We start from the raw sequence: 24053 nt of genomic DNA, 5'->3' as shown, positions 1-24053 counted from the left end.
GTGAATTTCGTTTAAGAAAAAGGGAAAATATTCTTATGCAATTCAGCTTTAGTATTTACTTTGGTGCCTAAATACATTTCTGTAAATTCTTAAGTTCAAAATGTTTTAATATAAAAACAATAATAAATTTAAGATGTTAGGTTTCTTTAAAAAAATATATAATTTTTTTGTAACGAAAAATAACACTCTTGAATCTAATTAGCTGGAACCAATCACTTGGATTTGTGTTTATTTAGCAGACGCCTTTATCCAAGGCGACTTACAGAGACTAGGGTGTGTGAACTATACATCAGCTGCAGAGTCACTTACAACTACGTCTCACCCGAAAGACGGAGCACAAGGAGGTTAAGTTACTTGCTCAGGGTCACACAATGAGTTAGTGGCTATACCAGGTGTTTTTTTTTTCTATACTGTATATATAATTGTAGCTGCTGTTTTGGGATTTTTTAAGAGCCAAAGAACAAAATTGTGGCCAATAAGGAACTAGACCAGCACTGCAGGCTCAAATTGTCTTCTCTCATTGTCTACTTTTCTTGTTTATAAAAAAAAAAAAACATGTTAATCACATGCAAACATAATTGTAATCTTCTTGAAAAGCCTCCACAGAATACAACACCATGCATAATGTGTATAAGATAAACAAACTTTATTGACAAAAAACAAACCAAAAAACAGGAACTTTACAACATGGGTACAGAAGCTAGTTATATATAAACAGAACACTACATTAGATTGAGCAAAATGAGATCATTATTAAACCAGGAATATGCTACACAAGAAAGGAGTGAAAATGAAGGCTACATGAAGAATACGATCTGAAACTGTACAGACTGCCATGCATACAAACTGGGAGGGTTTGTGTATATATTGTATATTACGTATGTTCGACCCAATAGTTTTGGGATGCCCTGACAATGAGTGGCATTGTTATTATCTGTGGTTTTTATTTGGATCCAAGTGGCCAATTAATCAATTTACAGTGGAGAGGTAAACACCTAAAAAACTTTATTTATCAGCTCATCTGTCTAAGAACCGTCTTTACAGGAATAACGGGGACACTTCTTTCAAAGGCTTTAATCACAAAGTAAGGCATCTCTTTTCCTGTTACCGTGATACATGAAGTATTTAAAACTCGATGAGTTTCTGTTCATAAAGCTTGAACTCACAAGTTATTTAATTTTAAGACCTTGTTTTTCAGGAATACTATACAAAATCGGCATTCACGAAACAGGAAAAATGTCATGAATAACAAACATTTTGTTATTTTTAAAAGAGAATGAAGTAAAAACATTCTCTACTGAACTTGTGAGTTAAAGCCTACTTTCTATTTGGCTGATTGACACACAACTTCCAGCTGTCCTAAACAGATAGGGATGTGTTTGAGGTTGTAGGTTCTGTCGCATACAGATCCCTGTTAATAAATTAAGCCACATACTTTGACTCGTGACTAATGAGAGATTAAACCCTGAGGTTTGAAGGCCTGTATTAAAAAGATGCTATAACATATTTAAGAATAAAACACCTGCTACCTGTTCAAAGGAATGCCCATTTGTGCAGAAATATTTGGTTTGTCCCATTTCTGCATTCAGCTTACTGTGTACTCTGCTATTGGTCAGAATGAGTCTTGATCAAATTCCTTTGCTATTTAATTTTTTTGAACAGTATCAATTGTGCAAATATGAGCAGCTTCATAAAAAATGACAAAAGTACTAAATGCTACAAAGCAACAAGGATGGGGTTTACCACTATAATATTAAACACATCATTAGAAAAATGTGTGACCTTTTAAAATGATTGCTGTGAATGAAACCAATTATTATTTTAATTTGCAAACAAGAATGGAAGTGTCCTCTACATAAAAGACAGTATTTTGTAATAAAAACATTTTGTACTGAAAAAAACACAACAAAGATACAAGTTACTTTTCCCACTGACTAACAAAAGTCTCAAAAACGGATTCTTCTTAATTCCTTGGGATATATGAAAGCCCTTTCTAATTATCCCATACAACTCATGCAGAATTGCTCTCTGGAGCTCACGTGAGACTATACATACGCTATGCTGACAAGAAAAAAATCCAGAATGATTGTCCATAAGCACAGTAACAGGAGGCGTCCACTGACAATTTACAGTTCATAGGATTAGAAGTCTGTCTACATACATACTGCGCACAGTACTTGGTTAGCCAGTCCATTTACGCTTTTCAGTAGCATAACAGCACATGTAATAATTTGTTTTGCTGTGCTGAGTATTCAGACCCAGAACAGCATTCTGCACTTGTCAAAGGCATCCCAAGTGTATGAGCCTTTCCTACCCAAAAACAGTCCCTGGTTGAGAGTCTGTCTGCGGGACGCTCAGTAAAAGGGGCCCAGGTGAGAGGAGACGTGAGTGCCTGGGTGTCTGGGAACCCCAGGATTGGGGTAGATGGATCCTGTAGTTGAGTTCCAATAGGGGGAAGGAGACCCGAAAAAGCTTCCTGAGGTGACAGGCATAGGGGAGCCGTGGGACCCCATGAAGTTCATTTTCTGTTGGTGGTTGTGGTATGGCTGCACGTACTGCACCTCAGGCTGGTACTTGAAGACGCTTTGGTCATTGTTGTGGCTCTGATGCGCCTGCGAGATGCCCTGGAAGTCGAACTTGTAGGCGTAGCGCTTGCCGTGCACCTTGGTCATGATGTTCTTGTCGTAGTAGTAGCGCAGGGCGCGGCTCAGCTTGTCGTAGTTCATGTTGGGTTTGCTCTTCCTCTCCCCCCAGCGTCTCGCCACCTCGTCCGGGTCCGTCATCTTGAACTCTCCATTGGTCCCCTCCCAGGTGATGCAGCCGGCATTGCCGCTGTCGGTGAGGAGCTCCAGGAGGAACTGCCACAGCTGGATCTGGCCAGAACCTGTCGGGAGGAGAAAAGCAATACATCTTGTAGAAATGAACATAAGAAGTGCATGAATGGGTTATCCGGTTTGATCAAAAAAAATAAATAAAAAAAATTCAAATGATATTTTTCTTTCAGCTCATTGGCACCACCTGGTGGGCAGCTAGTGAAAGTTATAAAGAAAAAAAGGTTCCTCGTTGTGTTCTTTTCCTTAAGAAAATGTGAATTATGAATAAGGATGTAGGTTATTAAGTGGGGGGGGGGGGGGATGTTTAATTACACAACCCTTCTAAAGAAGCTATTGAAACGGAATGTCACTCCAAGAATGGGGCTGACCAACCCTGGTATACTGTTTGTGTCACATATAGTGTTGTAGCATGTGTAACCAGAAGCTAAATCATTAGGCTATGTCTGTTGTCCTTGCCCTAATAGATGTATATACTGTCTTCTGATGTTTATTCTCTAAATGTTAGATTCTGTAAATATTTGGGCTTAAGATGTGCAAACACTCCACATACATTTTAACAACCTACAGAAGGTTTCTTCTGCAAGAAATACTTCTGAACAAACCAATTACAGTGCATCTTTCACCGGTAATAAATGCTTTTGTGAACATCGACAGATTGAGTAGCACCAAACTACACTGAAATAACATTTCAATCGTCTCCCTGGAATCTGGGAGTGACTTTTCGAATAGCGATTCCTAGCGCCCCTGTGGCATATTTAAAAAACAATTTTAATATAACGCTAGAGACCGAGTAACAACAATAACATCCATTGCAGAGAGTAAGACAAATAACGGATGCCCTTTCCTCTCAGCCAGTCTTTCTGCTGTCATCCTGAAGGAATAACCCCTGGGCAGGGGTGCATATCATTTTGAAACTTGGTGATAAACTGTTTTGAAAGTTCAGCACCAGAAAGCCTACTGGTGCTAAATGATCAAACCGCGCCCTAATCCAGCCCCCCTGACAACTTCCCACATGACACGAACCTTCTCTCCTGTGTATGTGGAGGAGTGTGCGTGGGTCATGTGAGTAGTCCCGACCCAATGAGAAACTAGCATCATCTACGGTTGCTAAGGAATACAAAAAAAAAAAAAATTAAACATGGCACCAGAATTTAATGTTGCTGCCGCTATATGAGGTATCCAAATTTGTACCCCTGCCCTTGGGGTAGTACAATCTGTATGTGTTTGAAGACTGGACGATGATCGTTTCAGGGATATGTAGATATCTGAAAGCAGACCTTGTGAGTAGGGTAAGACAGGCAACACATTCCCCACTCCTCAGAACAACAGACCAGAACGGGTTATTGTGATTCATGTACGTCAGGGTTAATGGTGGTCCAGTGGTTAAAGAAAAGGGCTTGATACCAGGAGGTTTCCAGTTCAAATCCCACTGTGTGTGACCTTGAGCAAGTCACTTAACCTCCTTGCGCTCCGTCCTTCGGATGAGACGTAAAACAAACAAGGTCCTATTGTAAGTGACTCTGCAACGGCAGTTGTTGATGCATAGTTCACCCCCTAGTCTCTGTAAGTCACCTTGGATAAAAGTGTCCGCTAAATAATTAATCAAAAAATGGTTTCTGTGTGTGTTACAGTAATACAGCATTGCCTCTACAATCTCACCCTTCCCTGGTTGTCATTTATGAGGAGGCACAAGCAGACCTGAAAAAAAGGCTATTATTGTGTTACCTGGGTTCGCTAAGCGACTGATGGTTGGTCCAAGAACTTGGTAGGGATCTGTTGAGAACCAGTTGGGGATATTTCAGTAGAAATTCATATCACACAGACACAGTAATGTTAATTGGAATTTAGCCTGACTTAAATTTCTATACCTGGGACTATGCGAGGAGGGGGGTCAGTCACCCTGCTGGTGGGATGAATCTGTGTTGGAGATCCTGTAAGAAAATCACATCAGTAGATTAAAACATCTAGTTACCATTCCTTTGAGTATCCAGGGGTCCCAGCACTGCCCCCCAAACCCTGCACAGAGAACATGGCCCCAACTTCAAGTTACTCCCCCGGCTATGTCTCCTGTGTTTTAACCAGTTATGAATCCACTACCTTGGTTAGGTTACGGATTAAGCAGAATTATTAGATTTGGCCATTTAATTTCTCTATCTAACCCCCCCCCCCCACCAATAACTAAACCTTTATATGGCCCCAAATCCACTCCACCCCCCCCACTTTGAGAACCCGTATACTACAGAAATCACAGCATTAGATAACAAAATAAATTACCTTTCTGGACAGAATTTATAGGAGCAACCCAACTGGACCTTCTGATCTCCTCATAAGTATTTTCTATAAAGAAATAAAAAAAAACACACATCTGTGACTTTTAAATCAATCATTAATGACCCAAGATTACTGGTCGGAGCAAGCTTCCTGTAGCGTGGCAGCTGCTTCCTGTTTTGGTTTCCGGAGTTGTGTCGTTGTTCCTTCTGTGTGAAGGAGGGATACACCCCTTATGAAAGTTATTTAAACGTCACCGTGGTCATTTTGAAAAAATATTATTCTCTCTAGAACAGACTGCAGGCATTCAACAAACCTGCGTTTAGACGTAGAGAACCTGGCCTATGGGACTTCAAAAGTTATTGATAGGTTTTAGTGTTAACAAGCAATTTAAGTTATTCTTTATCATCTTTATTTATTTCTCAAACAGACCCCAGGCTGTATTGCAATTCCTCTTTATTTTTAAGTACGGTGTATTGAATCAACCCATCTGGTATCTGCATCTAGAACCCATTGTCTGGGCCAGCCTTAACATCATATAAGCAAAGAAGCTACAAAATGATATGGCAAAAGTCTACCGGAAGCCATAATATTAATACAGTATTCCATGTCACCTTTTTCAATTTTTGTCAGCTTTCAGTTAAGCATACGTAAAAAGCCGTATGTAATTCAATATGTTAACATCATTCAGCAGGTTTCATTCGACTTTATGAAGGAAAATTATTTAATTCTATAGGGCGGTGCAAAACTTTTGGCCATAGCTGTACATCAGGTACATATTCATATAATCTGATCACTTTACCCCTTTTTATTGACTCAGCACATCTCTTAAGCTGGTTTCCACTACACATTACATCAAATACAAGGCCACCTAGTCAATGCCCCTGACTCTTAAAGAATGTGAAACTTCCAGAATGCATATGGGGAAAGTGATATTGTGAAGATCGGTATTATAGTGACACCTGTGCTGTACTATTGAAATAAAGCACTCAGTTTGTAGCTAAGTTTCAAGACAATTCTTACCAGTCTTAACCTGAATCCGTGGCTGCTGTTGTGTGATGGGTGGAGTAGGTGGATAGGAGAAGGTTGGGCTGCCTGCAGGTAAGAATGAAAACATTAGAGGGGATACACTACCATTCCTTAAAAGAAAATACATGACAAACTGAAGTGGTCCCATACTAATCTCCCCATACTAACCTCCCTAATAATGCTTGCATGACTAATTTAGTTCATAAGTTATTGTATATACAGTAGGCCAAATCATTGAAAAAATAAATAAATAAATAAAAGGGCTTAATTTGCTAAGTTTAACGAATGAGTAAATTGAAGAATATTTCATAAAGTCTATTTTTGTAGCTTAAATCAGGTTTTACTGCTATATAAACGTCTATACTTTTGTTAAGGAGACAATCGAAAACTGAGTCAAATAAATTTTTGGATGGACTAAAAATCAAGTTGTGTACCAAAATAAAATAATTTTATTTTTATTATATTTATTTTTTATTACCCCAGAAGAGGTTTACTTTACGTTGACTAACTCATAGTCGCCTTACTCTGTCTGAGGTAATTGAGGTGCGACAGTAGAATGTCGGTGTTGTATTCAGAGAGCATGCGCATGAAATCGTCTTTGTTGAGTTTACAGAGTTCCTTCCCATCAATGTTGTGGAAGCGGGAGACGTCCACGTCCGCCAGGCCGTACTCTTTAATCGCCCACTCCACCCACTGCTTGACGTGTTCCTGTGTCCACACCCCAGGATCTGTAAGAAGCAGAATTTACTATCCCTGTATTATAGTTACATCTTTCTTTCATGGTTAAAAATATGGTCAACCCGGATTTATTATGGTTAACCATTGCCATGGCAACGGTTACTTTGTAAAATTGGTGATAATAATAATAATAATAATAATAATAATAATAATAATAATAATAATAATAATAATAACAAACACAGATATATATAGTTACCAGCTGATGGGCCCATTTATATAAGGCCCGATTTGACAGAAATGACACGTCAATTTAACCTACCTGGCGTTTAAAGTTCTGTATACAATTACCAGTATAACCTAACCTGCTGTTCTGTAAATTAACCAACATGTTCTTGGTCATTTCATTGAAAAAAAGGTAGGTTATATTCGTCCCAGCATACTATCAATTTCTTAAAACGCTCCATTATTAAAACCAAATACGCATAACCACCACTAGGGGGCTCCAAAGTACGTTTTTGTAACTGAGAATAACTGACAGGTGAATGTGACTCTTGGATTGGTCCTACATCTAGCAATACATACTAGTTGCATAAAAAAAATTAAAAAAAAAAAACAACCTGCAAAGCCATGTAGCGATCACAGAGTTAAATTAACAGACAACCTGTTAAACTCCCAAGCAGGAACCGGACAGGTACAAACTAAAATAATGTACCCTGTTCATTAAGTCTTGTCAAGAATAGAGATGGTCAAAACAGCACAATAGTTGCATGTTTTTTTTAATTCCATAATGTAATACCTGTTCTGTTTAAAAGTGACACAATGACAGCTAGATAAATAATCCATGATTTAAATAATCAATACTTTCGTAAGTAACCAAAGGTCAGCGTTAATAGATTGTTGGTGGATTTTGTCAACAGTGTTTAATGCCACCTTCTGATTCCGAGACAGAAGAACTGTTACCAGGTCAATAAACTGTAAACGGGGTCAATCCTTGTCAGATTAAATATGCTTGACCTGAAATGATTAGGTCTGCAAAAGTCTTGCTGCTGTTTTTACTTCAGATGATATGCAGTACTGCAAACTAAGAGACATATTCTCCAGCCCAGGAAATAGCATTTTTGATCAAATCTATAACTTGTTGTAAAAATTTAAAAAAATCACCACTGGATCATCACATAATTTCGGAAGGCATTATGGACTATAGGTATTCATTATGGCCGATCTGGGTATTTAAATACTTCGGGCTGTATTTTCAAAGCATTCTTTAATGAACAAATCATGTAAACGATTAAAAATAAGAAACAAACTCCTTGAGTGGGCTTAAGTAAACTCATATTACATTATATTACTCAGTTGTTTGCTTCTAGGTTTGTAAAACTAACAACCATTTTACCTCTTTAAAAGAAAAGGCCTTTAATGGCTTAATAAAGGGGGTAGTTTCCAACAATGACATGCACAGATTTTAGCCCAGTCTAGTCCGCCAGGAAATCCTGGCACAGGAAGTTGACACTGGTTGATTTCCAGCATGCGTCACAAACTAAAGTTGCTATGGAGTAATGGCTTTACTACTGTTATTGAAGATAATCAGTTTTTTTATTATCTAAAACCATGCCCTGCAGAACCAGGAGGCATGATTCTAAAAGGAATGTCAAGGAAGATTCAAATCTAGGCTGTAAAAGTGCTAAGGAAGAACAGAGTGGGCATAAAAAGGTATTGACACGCTTTAGAAAATACTAGGAAGCCGACACTTCCTTTAAAATATCTCAATGGGGCGGCCATTGCCAGCCTTTCATTGACTGAACTGTGTGGAGGAGATTGAGACCACATTCACCCACCCCTCTGTAACCTTAAACAGAGAATCAAAAACTGGGAGGTGGGTTCGAGAAGGTCCAACAAAATAAAACAATTACAAAGAAAATCATTTCTGTAAATGCAGCAAATGGAGTTTTTGATATAAACACTGTAAGAAACACTGACGAAGGCTTCAGCTGAAGTGTGGGTGTATTTGACACTTACGACTGTTTAAAGTAATGGATACAACTATAAGAAACATAACACTGACAAAAGCATGTGCTACATGTCTACTTGAATTAGATTGTTGTAGGTATACCTCATCAGGATACTCTCTTCTGTGTAACAGGATGGAACAGGGTGGTACTTAACCACATCAAAGATAGCAGATAAGATACCTTTTCTTGGAAATACTACATCAACGACAGTCAGTGGGGAGAATCAGTTCAATAAATGCTTTTCTTCTTTTAGCGAACCTGGGCAGTAATGCTGCAAAAACCTGTTCTCATTATTCTAAACACAGAGCATTTACGAACAAGAGGAGACCATTCGGCCTATCTAAGCTGATTGATCTCAGAACTTTTGTCAAGTTGGGTCTTAAAGGATCCCAGTGATTCTGCCTCAACAACATGACTGAAGTGTCTCCTTCCCTCTGCCCTACTGTAAGTCTAGCTCCACTTAATTTCCAGCTGTGTTCTCTGGTCCTGGTTTCCGTACTGTGATTAAAGTCTCGGGTCAGGTAGATCAACTCCTTTCAAGATTTTAAAGACTTCAATCATGTCCCCCCTAATTCGTCTTTGTTCCAGGCTAAACAGCTCTTAGTTCTTTCAGCCTATCTTCATAGCTGAGTCCTCTAACCCCTGGGGTTAGTCTGATCGTTCTTATTTGGACTCTCTCCAGTGACAACCGCATTTAGGAAGTGTGGATAAAGTATACGAGAGAGAGAGAGAGACAGAGAACGAGAGATGATTCCATGCTGACCAATTTGCATTACAATCATATCTCCATAGCCTGTCATCACCTATCATATATAAACCACTTATGTATTCTATAAATATTGAACTATCTTGCTCCATTTTGAGTTGAAAATATGTTATTATAGGTCACAGTCATCAGAAACCAGCAGAACTCTATAGAGCATTAGAGAAGCTTGTTCTTTGCTGTAACTGTATTAGAATGTATAAAATGGTTCTATTGCTGTGAATCATCCCAAACAAATGAAAACACAGTGACAGTTCCTCCTCAACTTCCTCTTGCACTTACAAAATTTTATCTGAACTAATTTTGCAACTGAGTAAAGTTGTGCAACTTAAGTTATTCGATCTCCTGATGTGAGTGCTGGTTGTTAATGCCATCTGTTTTTTTTTAGGGCCTTGAATACTGGGCCCTAAAGAATCAAAGGGACATTGCGGCCCTGGAGTGTCCAATAAACAGCAATCAGACTAATCCCAGGACCTAAGAAGGTAGTCTGAAGGAACTACACCTTATTTAGCCTGAAACAAAGAAGAATTTGTGGAGATAAACTTATGACAGAGGGAAGGAGACACTTCTTCACACAGAGCGATGAGGGTATGGAATGGGATACCTAGTCCTGTTGTTGAGGAAGAATCACTTGGATGCTTTAAGACCCAACTTGACAATGCTTTGAGCATCAGGCAGCTACTAGGAACCGGACAAGCTTAGATGGGCCGAATTTTTTTGACAACTAGGGATGTGCAATTGAAATGATAACTTGGGTTTGTGCAACTTCTGCACAATCTGCAGCAGTAAACTATAAGTTAGAGGCGAACTTCACATGTTTTCAAACCACCTGACTCCTGAAACCCAGCTTTTAGAAGTGTTCTCAGAAGACCAATTCTTATACAGTACATTTTAAATCATTGTGATAGAAGACCATTGAAACTCAAAGATGTCTTACCAGCTGGTACGATGACTCTCTTCTCCTCTGTGGTGCTGCTGGGAGTGTTGGTCTGGGGAGGGTTCCTCTGTTCCTGGTAGCTGGTTTGGTAACCAAGGTGATTTGCCTCTGCGTTGTTTACAATCCTGTTCCTTTTGGTAACACTGCAGTCTACTGGAGATTCCCTGTTTCCAAAAAAAATATATATTCCTGTTAGACCTTGTATTGATGTTTATGCTTGGTCTACAGATCATTCTTTGTGACTTCAAAAATTGCTTTATGGCAGCCTTCCAAACAATATCCTGGCCTTTAATTGCCCAGCAATAATTTTAGTGTGCACAATTAACCCGAAGCTTTGCACAGCCAGGGTGCAAACCTGCGCACCCCTGACTGTATGACGCCCTGCACACGGTCATGCCTTAATAGGTGAGCCACTTGGGTTTCCCCTGGAAACTCATGTTTTAAAATCAAGATAGGTTAGCATGTTACATCTATGCCAAGATCACTCCATTGGCTGATCCATTTGCTCCACTTTGATGGCTGGTCTGTTGCAAATGCCAAGGGTCAAATTCTCTTGGGTCTGAGTTTTCAGGGACTGTTTTTAAGTTTATATCTGAAGCACATGCAGTTCAAATAAGTTAATGTTTATATGTCAACTACATCTACCGTTTAATTTTTAATTTTGAGAAATATAGAAGCTTCGGGCTGGAACGCATATCACGACTGCCAGGATTATATGTCATGGAAAAGGGACAACGAGCTGGCAAGCACAGATAACACATAATCACTGCACTGTAGGAATACAGACCAGCGAGAAAACATGTACTGTATTGTTGAGAACATGAAGTGCAATCACATTTAAAATACAGAGTCAAATACCAGCACATGAAAAGCACTGTGTGCAAAAACAATATCTCTATGCTAAATACTGTATTTTTACAATTGTACTCCGCTATACGTTTTCATTGTGCAACACGATTCTGTGAACCATCAAGATCTGTATTCAGCAAAACAAAAAAAAAACAAACATCAAAAAACAAAGTTGTTTTTTTAATTGTTCCTATTAAAGTTCAACGGCTTGTCACGTGAACACTACTTTTGTCTCACAGGGGATGCTAGTTTGAATAGTTTGAAGGCCTTTGTTGACTGGGTGAGCAGTTTCTGATGAAATGTATGGATTGTATTTACGTATGTAAATTAGTGATTTCCCCTTGGAGTGATCATTTTAAAGGTAAGTCTGTCATAATACTGAATTACAAAATGTACCACTAAAGTGTTATCCTTTAACCACCCAGACCTCTTACTCAGTACATTTCTTGGTTTCCCTGTATAGATAACCCTCTTATAAAAATATTGCATGTTTTTGATGATTTACAAAAACTGTCAGCCATTTTGAGACCACACTTAGAATACTGTCTTCATCACCTCACTTGACCAGATTTATTCCTACAGCCAGCAGATCTAATTTTAGACTTAACCTAGGCTATGTTATTAGTAACAATTAAACCTGGATTATTTGCAAGACATTGATTCACATGCAAAAAGTTTTAAAGAATGCTTTATATATATATATATATATATATATATATATATATATATATATATATATATATATATATATATATATATATATATCCATGTGAAAATCTATAGGTTGTTTATTTTAAATAATTTATATTTCATTACAATTAGGTGTATTTAAGTAAACTTTATGTAGTTTTTAATTATATTGTTTAGCAAAATAAATGTACAATTATGAATCATCTCCTTTCTAAATGAAGGGAAGTCATTTTTTCATTTTAAATATATTCCTGTCTATTCAATACTTCTGCAATATGTATTTAATATTAAGTATTGAGCTGCTAGCTGGTTATAGCCCTGTAATATTTCTCTTTTTTTATTTCGATGTATTGTTCTGATTGAACCCTGGAATGTATGGTCACTTTTTTCAACGTACAAACTTGGTGTGAGTAAAACATTTGCAATGCATGAATCCAGACTGATAGAGGTTGCAGCATTGCTATTTTTTTCAGCAACTTCATCATGTTTGAACACACTACGGAGAGCTTATGTGTGGCCATGCTTGGTGCTATTCTTGATGCATATTGAAACTTTGTAAGAACTTTTTGTCAGTTATTGAATCTACCATAATCCGGGGGTGTATGAAGGCTCTGTATCTGTTCATCACACTTACAAATCTTCACTCATCTTGAGACCCTCCCCCCGCCCCCCCAGTCTGTTGAAGCTTGCGCTTGTGCTTCAGCACAGGTTAATGAGCGTATCATCACGGGAGGGTGCATAGAAGCTGTCTGTCTGTTGATCTGCCCAGCCCAACTTATATCTAGAGACCTGTTTATGTGTTTTTGATCTATGATATGGAGGCCCCATGTCTGTCTGTCTGTAAGCCTGCCTTTCTCTCTGTCTGTGTGTCACTCTTGAGTTTTTATATAAATCTACAGAAGTTCTTATTCAATTGTGATGTTTTAAGTGTCCTTGAATGACTACACCAGCCAAGGATAAGCATCATTTTAACTGCACAGTCTAACTGCCAGGTGAAACACTGAAGCCCTTCCACCCACAGTTGTTCCACAATGGTACCTTCAAACATATATTATTTCCCAAAGAATCAATGGTACAGTCTCATTGTCTAGACTCAAGCATAATGCACTTATAAACACCTGTTCAATATAGAGCATTTTTACGAGTATTGGGTGAAGCAAAGCCAGCTGGTTGATGCCATGTCAAAGCCTTAACTCATCAGATATATCTAAAGATCTTTTAAGTCATTTTTAAAGCATTAAACAAGGTTTTATGATCCTGTAGCTTTTGTACACCATAGCAACACCTTGGGCATGTTAAATACATCCAAAACTGTATTTAAACTGTAAAGAATAGAACCCTGTATATTGTTGGGTTGTTTTTGGTGTTTGGCAGGGAAGAGGTTAATTCCCTGCCTGGACCTACTAAGTAACTATGTGAGCATCTGGCCAATCAATTAGCTAATTGGTCCAACTGTTACCTGTTCTACAGGTGGATATGAAAAGCTGTAATATCACCAGCAAACAGGTGCGATCAATGAATCGATCATAGATCGGATGGATAAACGATCAATAGAAAATGTCAAGATTAAAACCACATATCAATACATTATCGATTGTATCATACCATCTTAAATAGTCACATGATCATCAGCTCAACAACCTGACTGACCAGATCAGAAACAGCCGGCTAACACAAGAAAACATGGCTTTTTGAAACATGTGTCCTTGTGTAAGCTGGGCTTAAGTCAAATAAAAAAAAGCCTTCAGACCTGGAGCCATTGACGTGTTCATTCTCTCTCTTGATGGTGGCCCGTCCGCCCTGATGGAGCCAGTCCTGTTCCACTGCCTCAGGACTCTCTTTAGAACCCTGACTGAAGTCACCTTCTGATGTCATGTCCGTCTTCATTAAGTGGGAGGAGCCATAGGAGGAGTCAAATATTGATGGGTCTTCACTAACCACTGACAGCGCCTCCTGGTGTATAAAAAGAGAATAATAAGAATTAGGATACGGTAAAAAAAAAAAAGTGATGTTAGTCAAACGTCCACTCAACAATTTGATTGCAATATTGAATCTTTTAGTTAAACTGTCAGCACTGTGTCTAACAATAGCCAGTATCGTTACGTTATTCCTCGTGAGCAGTCCATTCACAAATAAACCCTGATAAAATGACATTGCTTTTCACACTCTCTATTCTTGTCATACATTCCAATAAGCCCCAAATGTGTGAATAATATGAGAACATTTCCGAACAAGAGGAGGCCATTCAGCCCATCTCATCCAATTCTTAGTAGCTGATTGATCGCAAAACGTTGTCAAGTCAAGTCTTAAAGGATCCCAGTGATTCTCAACAACATGACTAGGTGACCCATTCCATACCCTCATCGCTCTGTGTGAAGAAGTATCTCCTTCCCTCTGTCCTAAGTCTATCTCCACTTAATTTCCAGCCTTGTCCTCTGTTTTCTGTACTGTGCTTAAAGCATTTGGTTAGGGTTGACTTTATACCCATTACACAGTCTTTAAAGCTTAAATGACTGGAATTTATCCACCTCAGCATCTGTCTTAACAAAACACAATGCTGTGGCCAACCTTCTGAAGCTTTCCCACTGTCACATCCGGAGAGGCCTGTCCCCTGATTGTTCAGTGCAGTACAATGCTCGAATGAGTCTTTGACTTCCTCTCCACGTCCCTGACCGGCTGCCCTTTGGACCGTCCCAGCTAAGGGTTACCGTGCAAACAGCCCAGCCACTTCCTGCTGCCCCTCACAGTGACGTTCGAACACACAGCACACCCTACTGCACCGGGGTTCACACGTCTTTCCACATGAATGTGACTTAAATTGGTTCTCATTTTAGCTATTGTTGCAGTACAGCTATGGCCAAAAGTTTTGCTAACCAAGTTTTTTTTTTAATTATTAAAATAATTGCTTTATTTATTAACCAATTTGTAAACAAACAAACAAAAAAAAACATTTACCTACATGTTGACGTTTCATTTTACACTGTCAGATTTGAACTGGCCATGCTAAAATACATTTTATAAACAAATAATGTTTTTTCTTCTAAAAAGCATCTCTCTTTTTCTGTGGTTTTTGTTATCTGTACTAAACAGGGTGAGTCTCAGACTATTTAACTTTTTTTCTTTATGGACGCCTAGTGTGTGCACATTCGTTTAATGTATGACCTTTATAGTTAAAGAGTTATAGGCACAAATCTAATAACAGTAAAAACTAATTTAAAAAATACAGGTGAAAATAGATTGGATGTTAAAGGGTTAAGGAAGGTTAAATTGTATTGCTGATTTGGAGAAGAATTAAAAAACAACAATCTAAAGACTGGAGTAAACACTTTCAAAATATGTCACCGCATTAATGCTTATGAAACCTTGTTTTTCTACAACACCCACTTCCTGATTCAGACACCCTTTAATATAAAACTAAACAATAAAACAAAACCTTCCAATGATTTTTTCCCAATATTTAGCAAGAAGAACAAATGCTTCATGTTTCCCCTTTCATATTAAACTATATGATCTTCATACAAATAAAATAATAATAAAGAAACACGAAAAACTATGAGCACGTTCACAGTCAATCGCAGTTAATGATTGGCTTATAATGACCTTTAGAATGCTGTGAACTCATACTGGCTTGTGGGGACATCTTAAAGCATCCCCTCTAGACTAGAGCAGTGGTTCCCAACCCTGGTCCTGGGGACCCCCTGTGTCTGCTGGTTTTCATTCCAGCTGAGCTCTCAATTAACTAAACCCTTAACTGAACGATTAATTTGACCTTTTTCCTTGTTTTCAGCTCTTAAAGTAAGCTGTAAGTATCTTGAAATCTGCAACTTTTCAGGAGCTGAGAACAATAAAAAAGGTCTAATTAAACAAATTATTAGTTCAATTAGGGGTCTAGTTTAGCAATTGACCAGAAGACACTGGGGGTCCCCAGAACCAGGGTTGGGAACCACTGCTCTAGACCAGACGCTCGCTATATATATAAGCGAGGCATGGTTGGATAGTATATATGACTTTATATATTTTGTTTAAATATAGCTGATACAGCATATGTAAATAAATAAATAAATAAATAGCATAAGTAAATAAATAACAGAAAATTATGTTTTAATTGCCATTTTAGTGTTTGGAGCATCTTTCTTTTGTAGTATGTTTTGTAATTGATTTTCTGTAAAGTCAGCTTTTTCACATTTTTCACATGCTTGGTGGAGGATGATTGTAATTCTTCAGAGACAGATTTCTTAAAAGTGCCTGTTGAGTGATTTAAAACGAGACAGTTTGTTTGAAAGTGGTCGGGGTGCACAGGAGTGAAATATGGGTCAAAGGTCAAGTATAATCTTCTAGATGAATATGCCATTTAGACGTCACTGCAGCATTTTGTTATCTACACGTACTATTTGTACAAATTTGGGCCAATCAGTTCTTTTGAAATGAAATAAGAGCCAATGAATTTAAAGAAAATAGGACGTGTACTTAATGATCCAATGAAAAGTCGCCTCACACTTTCCATGCTCTTCCAAAAGTGATCAGGGAGTCTTAGCCTTTGGATAGTTTTACAAGCCGTGTCAAAACATTTATTTTTAAACTTTCCAATATAACTTCTGTTTGTACAATGTTTTTATATGCCTTTACTTTTCCCGTATTATGTTTTTTTTTCTGTCACCGTAAAACTTCCAATAATCGTCGGGTCTTTTTTCAACGGCGACTTATGAATAATAATACAATGCGCGTTATAATGGATGTGGTGTTTTTAGTGGATTTTATTGTTTTTCTCATTAGTAACAGTGGTAGATGCAATTCAGTTTTTCAATGCAGATTCGTTCTTCTGCTTGTTCATTTTCTAACGTTTTGCATATCCCTGTTTACTTTTGCTTTAAACTTTGGGGGTGTAATACAGTGGCATTGTGTTATAAAATAAAACTGTTACTTAATACCCACTGACACAACCTTTTAAGGATGTTGCTGGAATGTTGCAATGTAGTTATGTTAATGCTATAAGGGTGTATGTTAGTGGCTTCTCCATGATTGCATCTGAAGTATTTGAAGATGTTAGTTATGTTACATAATAATAGTCGGCGAGGCTTCTGGCAAATATTGTGAAGAAACTCCCGCGGCGCTATACAAAATAAATGTAATAATAATAATAATAATAATAATAATAATAATAATAATAATAATAATAATAATAATAATAATAATAATGATAATAATAGATTGTGATGACCGTTACTATTTTTGACGGTAAAGCAGGAGACTGAGAGATAGCAATTATTAACAAATGTATTATACTTTATAATGAACAAGGTCCCTGTCCGGGCCAGGACCACGCCACGTAAAATAACAAATGCCAAACCTCAGTGAGAGGGCTGCACTCAGCAAATGTATGCTTACAGCGCAGAAGAAAATCTCTCGCCGACATATTTGCAAATTTCCTTATTTTAAATTGATGTTTTCTTGTCTAAGTGAGACACCAAATGTTATTGGCTACTGTGCCAATTACGCGGTGCATAAGAAGCGATTACAAATAAATACGTTGTCATGACAAGCCACTAATGTAAAATGACTAGACACCAACGTAGGAAATACGTAGCTCGTGTCTTTCTTTTTAGAATACGTACCTATTAAAATTGGTGCACATATCCTCTGATTGCTCCAAATGAGTACGTATAGCGAATATTTGAAACGTGTGCTACACAATGCGTTTTTGACCCAGATGGCCATAAGTTCCATAAATTAATGTCCTGAGTAATCTGCTATTTGTGTTGCGGTGTATTTCAAAGGCAGACAATGCTTTGAAATGATAGCTGCAGTTTGCCAAGTTTCAATTTAAACTCGACTGAATTTCGTTTCAGCTTTTTACAAATGTCATATAATCTTCTGCATGACTATATACATGTTTTGGTACCATTATGGAATATAGGTGGCTGCGTGGTCCAGTGGTTAAATAGAAGGGGCTTGTAACCAGCAGGGCCCCGGTTCAAATCCCACCTCAGCCACTGACTCATTGTGTGACCCTGAGCAAGTCACTTAACCTCCTTGTGCTCCGTCTTTCGGGTGAGACGTAATTGTAAGTGACTCTGCAGCTGATGCATAGTTCACGCACCCTAGTCTTAAGTCACCTTGGATAAAGGCGTCTGCTAAATAAACAAATAATAATACACCAAATATATGTGCATAAATAATAATAATAATAATGTGATCCTGGTTAGATACGGAAACATGCTATACAGCAAAGTCGTTTTCAAAAGGTATAGCGGCTTCTGCAGATGTTTTATAAGCATACTTTTTAACTTATTCTAAAATGTTGCATCTCAGTGCTCTCAATTTAAAGCCTCCTGTTTTTGGTTCGCTTTTTGCTTAGCTTTATTCGGCTTGTTAGCTATTTATTTATAGAAATGTTTGTGCATTCTCTCTCTCTCTCTCTCTCTCTCTCTCTCTCTCTCTCTCTCTCTCTCTCTCTCTCTCTCTCTCTCTCTCTCTCTCTCTCTCTCTCTCTCTCTGTGTTATGTGTGTTATGGTTGTTAACAGACACATAGCTTACATATCTTAATTAATTCAAAATTCTGTGCGCCGCCTATAGCAAAGGCAGGATAAATGTTGGTATTTAAATACAAATTCACAATGTCTCCGAATTGCTTGTACATTTCTTGCGAGTGTGGTACACCCTGCAGCGAAATACCTGTTTACATATTGAATATGTAAAGCTTTTTGGGATTTATTTTAATGAAAGGCGCTATACAAAATGCATATTATTATTATTATTATTATTATTATTATTATTATTATTATTATTATGAGTAACATTACAATTAATACAGTCCTTGGATTACAATATACTTTGGACAGTACACACATTGTATGTACTGTAATAGCATTAAAATAGTTTTTCATACATATTTTGTAAGTACAGTATTATATTTTATAGTTGCTACCTCTATAAACCGGCACACTCCATTATCCCGTATGCACACTTTTCATACGGAGGCACCCTTTTGTGGTCTCACGGGATGCTCAGTTATACAGGTTTTACTGAACACTATGGATGCTGTAATTCTAGTAAGTCGACAGTTTTGAGGTTGTAACGGGTATCACACCATTATTTTCAATAGGTATTTGGTCGATACAGAATGCTGGTTTGTAGAGTTGCAGGATTAGGTAGGGTTTACTGTGTGTGTCTCTTTAAATAATACAAATCCAATTAAACAGTACAGCAATCCATGTATAATCTTTAAAGCGTGGTGTCATTTACTCTTGTATAGTCTATAATTATGTTTGGTGTACTCTGGTGTGATATCTGGTCCATTTTATATTTCATTTATAGACCTATATTGGGTTTTGGGCCTTAGTGTTTCACTTCCTCTTTTTAAGTTGTGTTGTATATGCCTCTTCATTTGACTTATTTATGATAGTTTAAGGGGCATGCTGTATGACAATGCATGTATTTAAGAGTAAAAGAAACGTATACACGTTATAATTACCGACAGTGCGGTGTTATAGCGCCACATTTTAACCTTATTAATTTATATGAGCGATGCCTTATTATAGCACAGTGGAAAACAGGGCTTTTCTTTAAATAAAATGACCTGTGTTACCCAATGCGCGTTCTACAACGTTTGAACACATTTAATTTAATGTGCCCTGATTGAAGTTCAAAATCAACCCACTTCACTATTTCAAACAGCACAGAAACGAGGACCAGAGGATACAATGGAAAATTGAGTGGAAACATTCAACAGCTCGTATATGGAGTCCATGTTGTTTCTGCAGGGTTCATTATCCGCATTGACGGGACGAATGACCTGATCTCGTTCTTTATTTTTTCTTGTCTGTATCCTCTAAAGTGGGTAACAGGGTTATTTGTATCAATGTCCAGGCTGCATATAAAAACAAAAAAATATATATGTAAAAGAAACAGGCTTATCTCGTTTCGTTCTAGTTTTATAAAAATTACCAGATAGTGTTGATTAAAGGCTGGAGTAAATGCCTTGAAAATATAGATTTATATTTCTTGCAATATAGCATTAGGATAAATTCAATTTACATTCTAGGCAGTGTACGTTAGGAAACTCATAACACACCTATACAAGGATATCCATTTTTTTTATCATTTACTAATATGCTACCAGATGTTTATACATGCCCACCTAACCCGGTACTGTAGGTAAACTCATCCCTTCCCTTTCTATTCATTTCAATGGCCTGTGATGCCATTTCATTACAATAACAATCAAAATGCATTCAGCATGCTTACAGCCACCTACTATGTCTCACTATCAACTGCAAATCTGAAATGAGCAATTTTTTTAAAATAAAGCTCCTCCCCAAAGCCTTCATTTTGGAGCGTTCTTTCTGTTCAGACTCCTACCACTTGTCAAAACCCCAAACCGCCACACAGAAATGCTAGTTGTCAATTAAAATAATGTTGTTGTCTGTTTATCAGTTTATTTTAGCACCAGAGTCCATTAGACAGGGGAAATACTTGCTAGAATGAGTCTTTTAACATGTCTGTGTCGTAACTGCTTTTTACCTTTTTAATGCAAATAATTGGTGGACTACACTGTAAATTAAGTGTTTAAGAATAATAAAAATAAAAAAAGTGTTACATAGAAATACATTTGTTTTTACAGTTACCTGATCTACCAATGTTGGTGGAATATAATAGTTTTGTCCCAAGTCCACCCATGACTCATTTCAGACATATTTAATGCTGTATTACTATATTATTTATTTAGTACTGTATTAATAACCTGATGCTACACCGCACCAAATCAAAACCCTAAATCTAAATTTGAGTCCTGATGATAAACGGGTATGGCAAATAAAAAATGAAATTAGGAAAACAAACATGTATTATTCTACAATGTAAAAGCAATAGCCTATATCCACAACGACGATAAAGACACTTATATAGTTGTATATGCTGAATACATATCCAGGTATGATTATTCAATTATTAAACTATGAGAGTCATACAAAGCAATTATTTTTCATCCCTTTTGTGGTTGCCATGCCATGGCTGTCTGTGTGGTTCCAGCTGTTTCTATTTATTTAGTTATTTTTTAATTATTTTTATTTTGGCTTTAGATTTAATCTGCACCCAGATATTCTATGAAAAGGTCTTCCATAATGCCCAGTAGTGCTGCATGTAATGCTGAAATACTAAAATAAACTTTTAAATTCAAATACATTGAAAAAGACTGCAAGTCAAAAAAAACAAACAAAAAAAAAACAATTGTCATTGAATTTAAGTTTGCTTTAGTATTTCTAAATACAAAAAGGTCTCCCTCATGACTAGAATAATTTCACAAGAATCCAGATGGGCAATCACAGGATTCTTAAGCTGTTTTCAGACTAGTCTGAAAAAAAGAATGATTTCAGACCCATATGACTGTTCAGACTAACCCTCAGATTGACCTGACTGGTTCAGCTCAGACCTGCTGTTGAATTAGTCTCAGATCAGTTTTTGGTAGAACACTTTTCATCAGTTGAAGTAAAGGCCTTTTGCATTTTATGGCAGTGCTGCATTTTGCAACTTGAATTCCAAGTTTGCACACTAAAGTTTTCACTTTTCACTCACATTGCCAACGTAACACAAAAACAATTGTAAAGTTCCCCAAATTCTTACCAGGAAACAGCAATGCATAATTCTGAGTTAGGGTAAAACGGGCAACCCAAAGATCTGCATTTACATATCTGCCCCAACATTTACTTGAGAGAACTGTAGGTATTACACTTAGTTAAACAATTTAAATGCTTGATAAAGTAGTGGTTGTTATTATAATGAATTTGGTAAAGAATGTTAATCCACATACTACACATAACTTGGTATAATTATATTTTTTAGCCAGTCTTCTTATCATAAAATCTATGATCTTTGGTTTTTGCTTGCTGTTGGTTGCTGTTACTAAAAAAGCAGAAGTTTCTGGTTTGAGCTGAGCTGATTCTGCAAGCAAGGCGAGGGGATGCATTGTCAGCTGCAAACTGCTGCAAACTTGCGGTTTCTGAGTATTTTGCAGCCAGATCTAAGCGAGACCTAGAGACAGTTTTGCAATAAGAAAATACATACAAAAAAAAAATCGAAAAGGGTGCATAATAAGGCTGGTATAAAAATCATACCTAAAGAAAGAGGCACGGTTACTTTGCTGGTGTATGTGCATTAAAATATACCAATTCTATTTTCTGTTTTGCAAAAGAAAGCCTCCTAAAAGTCTGTTTGCTCTTGTGTGTAGAGAGAGAGAGAGAGAGAGAGAGAGCGAGAGAGAGAGAGAGAGAGAGAGAGAGAGAGCGGAAGCATGGGCAGGAAGCTTGAGGCTTTAGCAGGAAGCTCCTGTTTCTCTTGATAAGAACACCTGATGAAGGGTTTGCATGCACTTACTATCAATTATTCTTTAAATAACCCCTCCATCCTTGGAAAAAAAAATGCTGATCAATTAGGATCTTGGACACACCACAGGCTCTTGCTTATTGTTCAAGATAGCAACAGTCTTTATTTGGAACATAACACAATGGCAAAGAATACAGCAGGGCTAAATGCAAGTCTGTTTTAGGATCTGAATGATGAACAAAGGCAACAGGGGAGAGTAACAGCAAATAAAAGATGATTTTTACCCCCCCTTTCTGTGCATTTTTTAACAAATGTCATGCCTGTAGGAGCAGTTAATAAGCAACATTCTTGCCATTATTATAACATTAGTTGTTTATTGCTATTTATATATCACTAACATTGTTTTAATCTTTTAGAACATATGAAGACAAACTCTGCAAAAGCGCCAACATATCCCAACGGTAGTGAACTGTTTACCTGTAGCAAACAGAAACAAGCCACTGAGATATAATGAACACACAGCTCCTTAAAAGAAATTTTTAAACATTGTTTAAATGACATTTCTAAATGATTAAGCTATTAAATGAAACACAATCATTATATTGCAGAAACATATCTATATATGACAATAATGTAAATATAGGTAGGCCTATTTTACACACTTAAGTAACACTTATATGTTAGTAGCAATATATATATATATATATATATATAGTACAGAGAGAAATGTATAATACATAAGTTTCAGGTCAATTTCAATTGTAATTTAAAGACTGTACAATCTAAACATCATATACTCCCGTTAATAAATTATTATTGTAAGTATTGGTAATCGTAGCAGTATTATTTTTATTACTATGATACTATTATAATTATTACAGATTATGTAGTCTTTAACACCGACAGTTGACCTCTAAATTACATTTCAGAATGATAAAACAGCGGCGACCGTCAGCTCCCCATAGCACAACGCAATACAACCGATATAGTGCGCTTCATAGAGAACAGAACTAACCGTATTCGTTCTGCAGAAGTGAAGCTTCCCACAAATACTGATCCACGAGGAACACCTACATCTTGAAGCCGTCGATCCTTGGACACCAAGCAGATCTATTTTTTTATAACCACACCAAAATTGGTATTGTGGAAACCACCTGCTCCGAGCGCGCAATAAAACTTTTCAAACTTTACCATTGTCTCTCATAATCTGCCTATTGAGAGGGAAAAAAAGAGAGTGTCCTATCCTAGTCACCTCTGGACACCATTACAGTTTTTATCTGAGTCGACAATAGTAGTGGTTTCTTCTGTTATTAAAGCGTCGACATACAACCACTAACGGGAAGGAAGAGGAAATTTTGTACGAGAAGGAAAGAGTGGGGACCTTTACCGCCCATGTCTCTTCTAGTTTTGTGTGAAGCGCACTTGTGGGTGGCTTTGCATTCATATTAAGAAACACTACAAACATAGGAGCAAAAAAGAAGACATCAGCCTACCTTAATTGTGCAGTCCATGTTATGCCCTTTAATGTATGTTTTATTTGATTGTTTATGGTTTTGCTATAGAATTGCATCAGTTCCACAAGCGCCCTTAAGTGTCTGTTGAGTGCATTGCAATAAAGAAGCCTGCAGACCATAACCGGATGAGAACCTTTTTTTCTAAATTTGGGAAGTGAAGT

At 37.3% G+C, this 24053-nt stretch overlaps 1 protein-coding gene across 6 annotated transcripts; it reads right to left on the bottom strand.

Moving 5' to 3' along the window:
- Positions 1-627: 627 nt before the first annotated feature.
- Positions 628-24000, bottom strand: LOC131709102 (retroviral integration site protein Fli-1 homolog). 6 transcript variants are annotated; one of them, XM_059010991.1, is made up of 10 exons: positions 23872-24000; positions 13811-14013; positions 10522-10685; positions 6656-6859; positions 6126-6197; positions 5109-5171; positions 4703-4765; positions 4560-4607; positions 3858-3941; positions 628-2884 (listed from the first exon to the last, which is right to left on the bottom strand). In XM_059010991.1, the coding sequence occupies exons 1-10, from the start codon at positions 23887-23889 to the stop codon at positions 2355-2357; spliced, it is 1449 nt and encodes a 482-aa protein (XP_058866974.1). In that variant the 5' UTR covers positions 23890-24000; the 3' UTR covers positions 628-2354. The 6 variants fall into 6 exon arrangements, with proteins under 6 accessions (XP_058866974.1, XP_058866978.1, XP_058866975.1 ...); XM_059010995.1 differs by lacking the exon at positions 23872-24000 and adding an exon at positions 23394-23689; XM_059010992.1 differs by lacking the exon at positions 23872-24000 and adding an exon at positions 14419-14548.
- Between the last annotated feature and the right edge of the window lie 53 nt (positions 24001-24053).

The sequence above is a fragment of the Acipenser ruthenus genome, chromosome 41 (genome assembly GCF_902713425.1).
Source record: "Acipenser ruthenus chromosome 41, fAciRut3.2 maternal haplotype, whole genome shotgun sequence".
NCBI classification, from domain to species: Eukaryota; Metazoa; Chordata; class Actinopteri; order Acipenseriformes; family Acipenseridae; genus Acipenser; species Acipenser ruthenus.
Note: the sequence above shows the minus strand (reverse complement) of the source record. Positions and strands in the feature narration are given on the sequence as shown.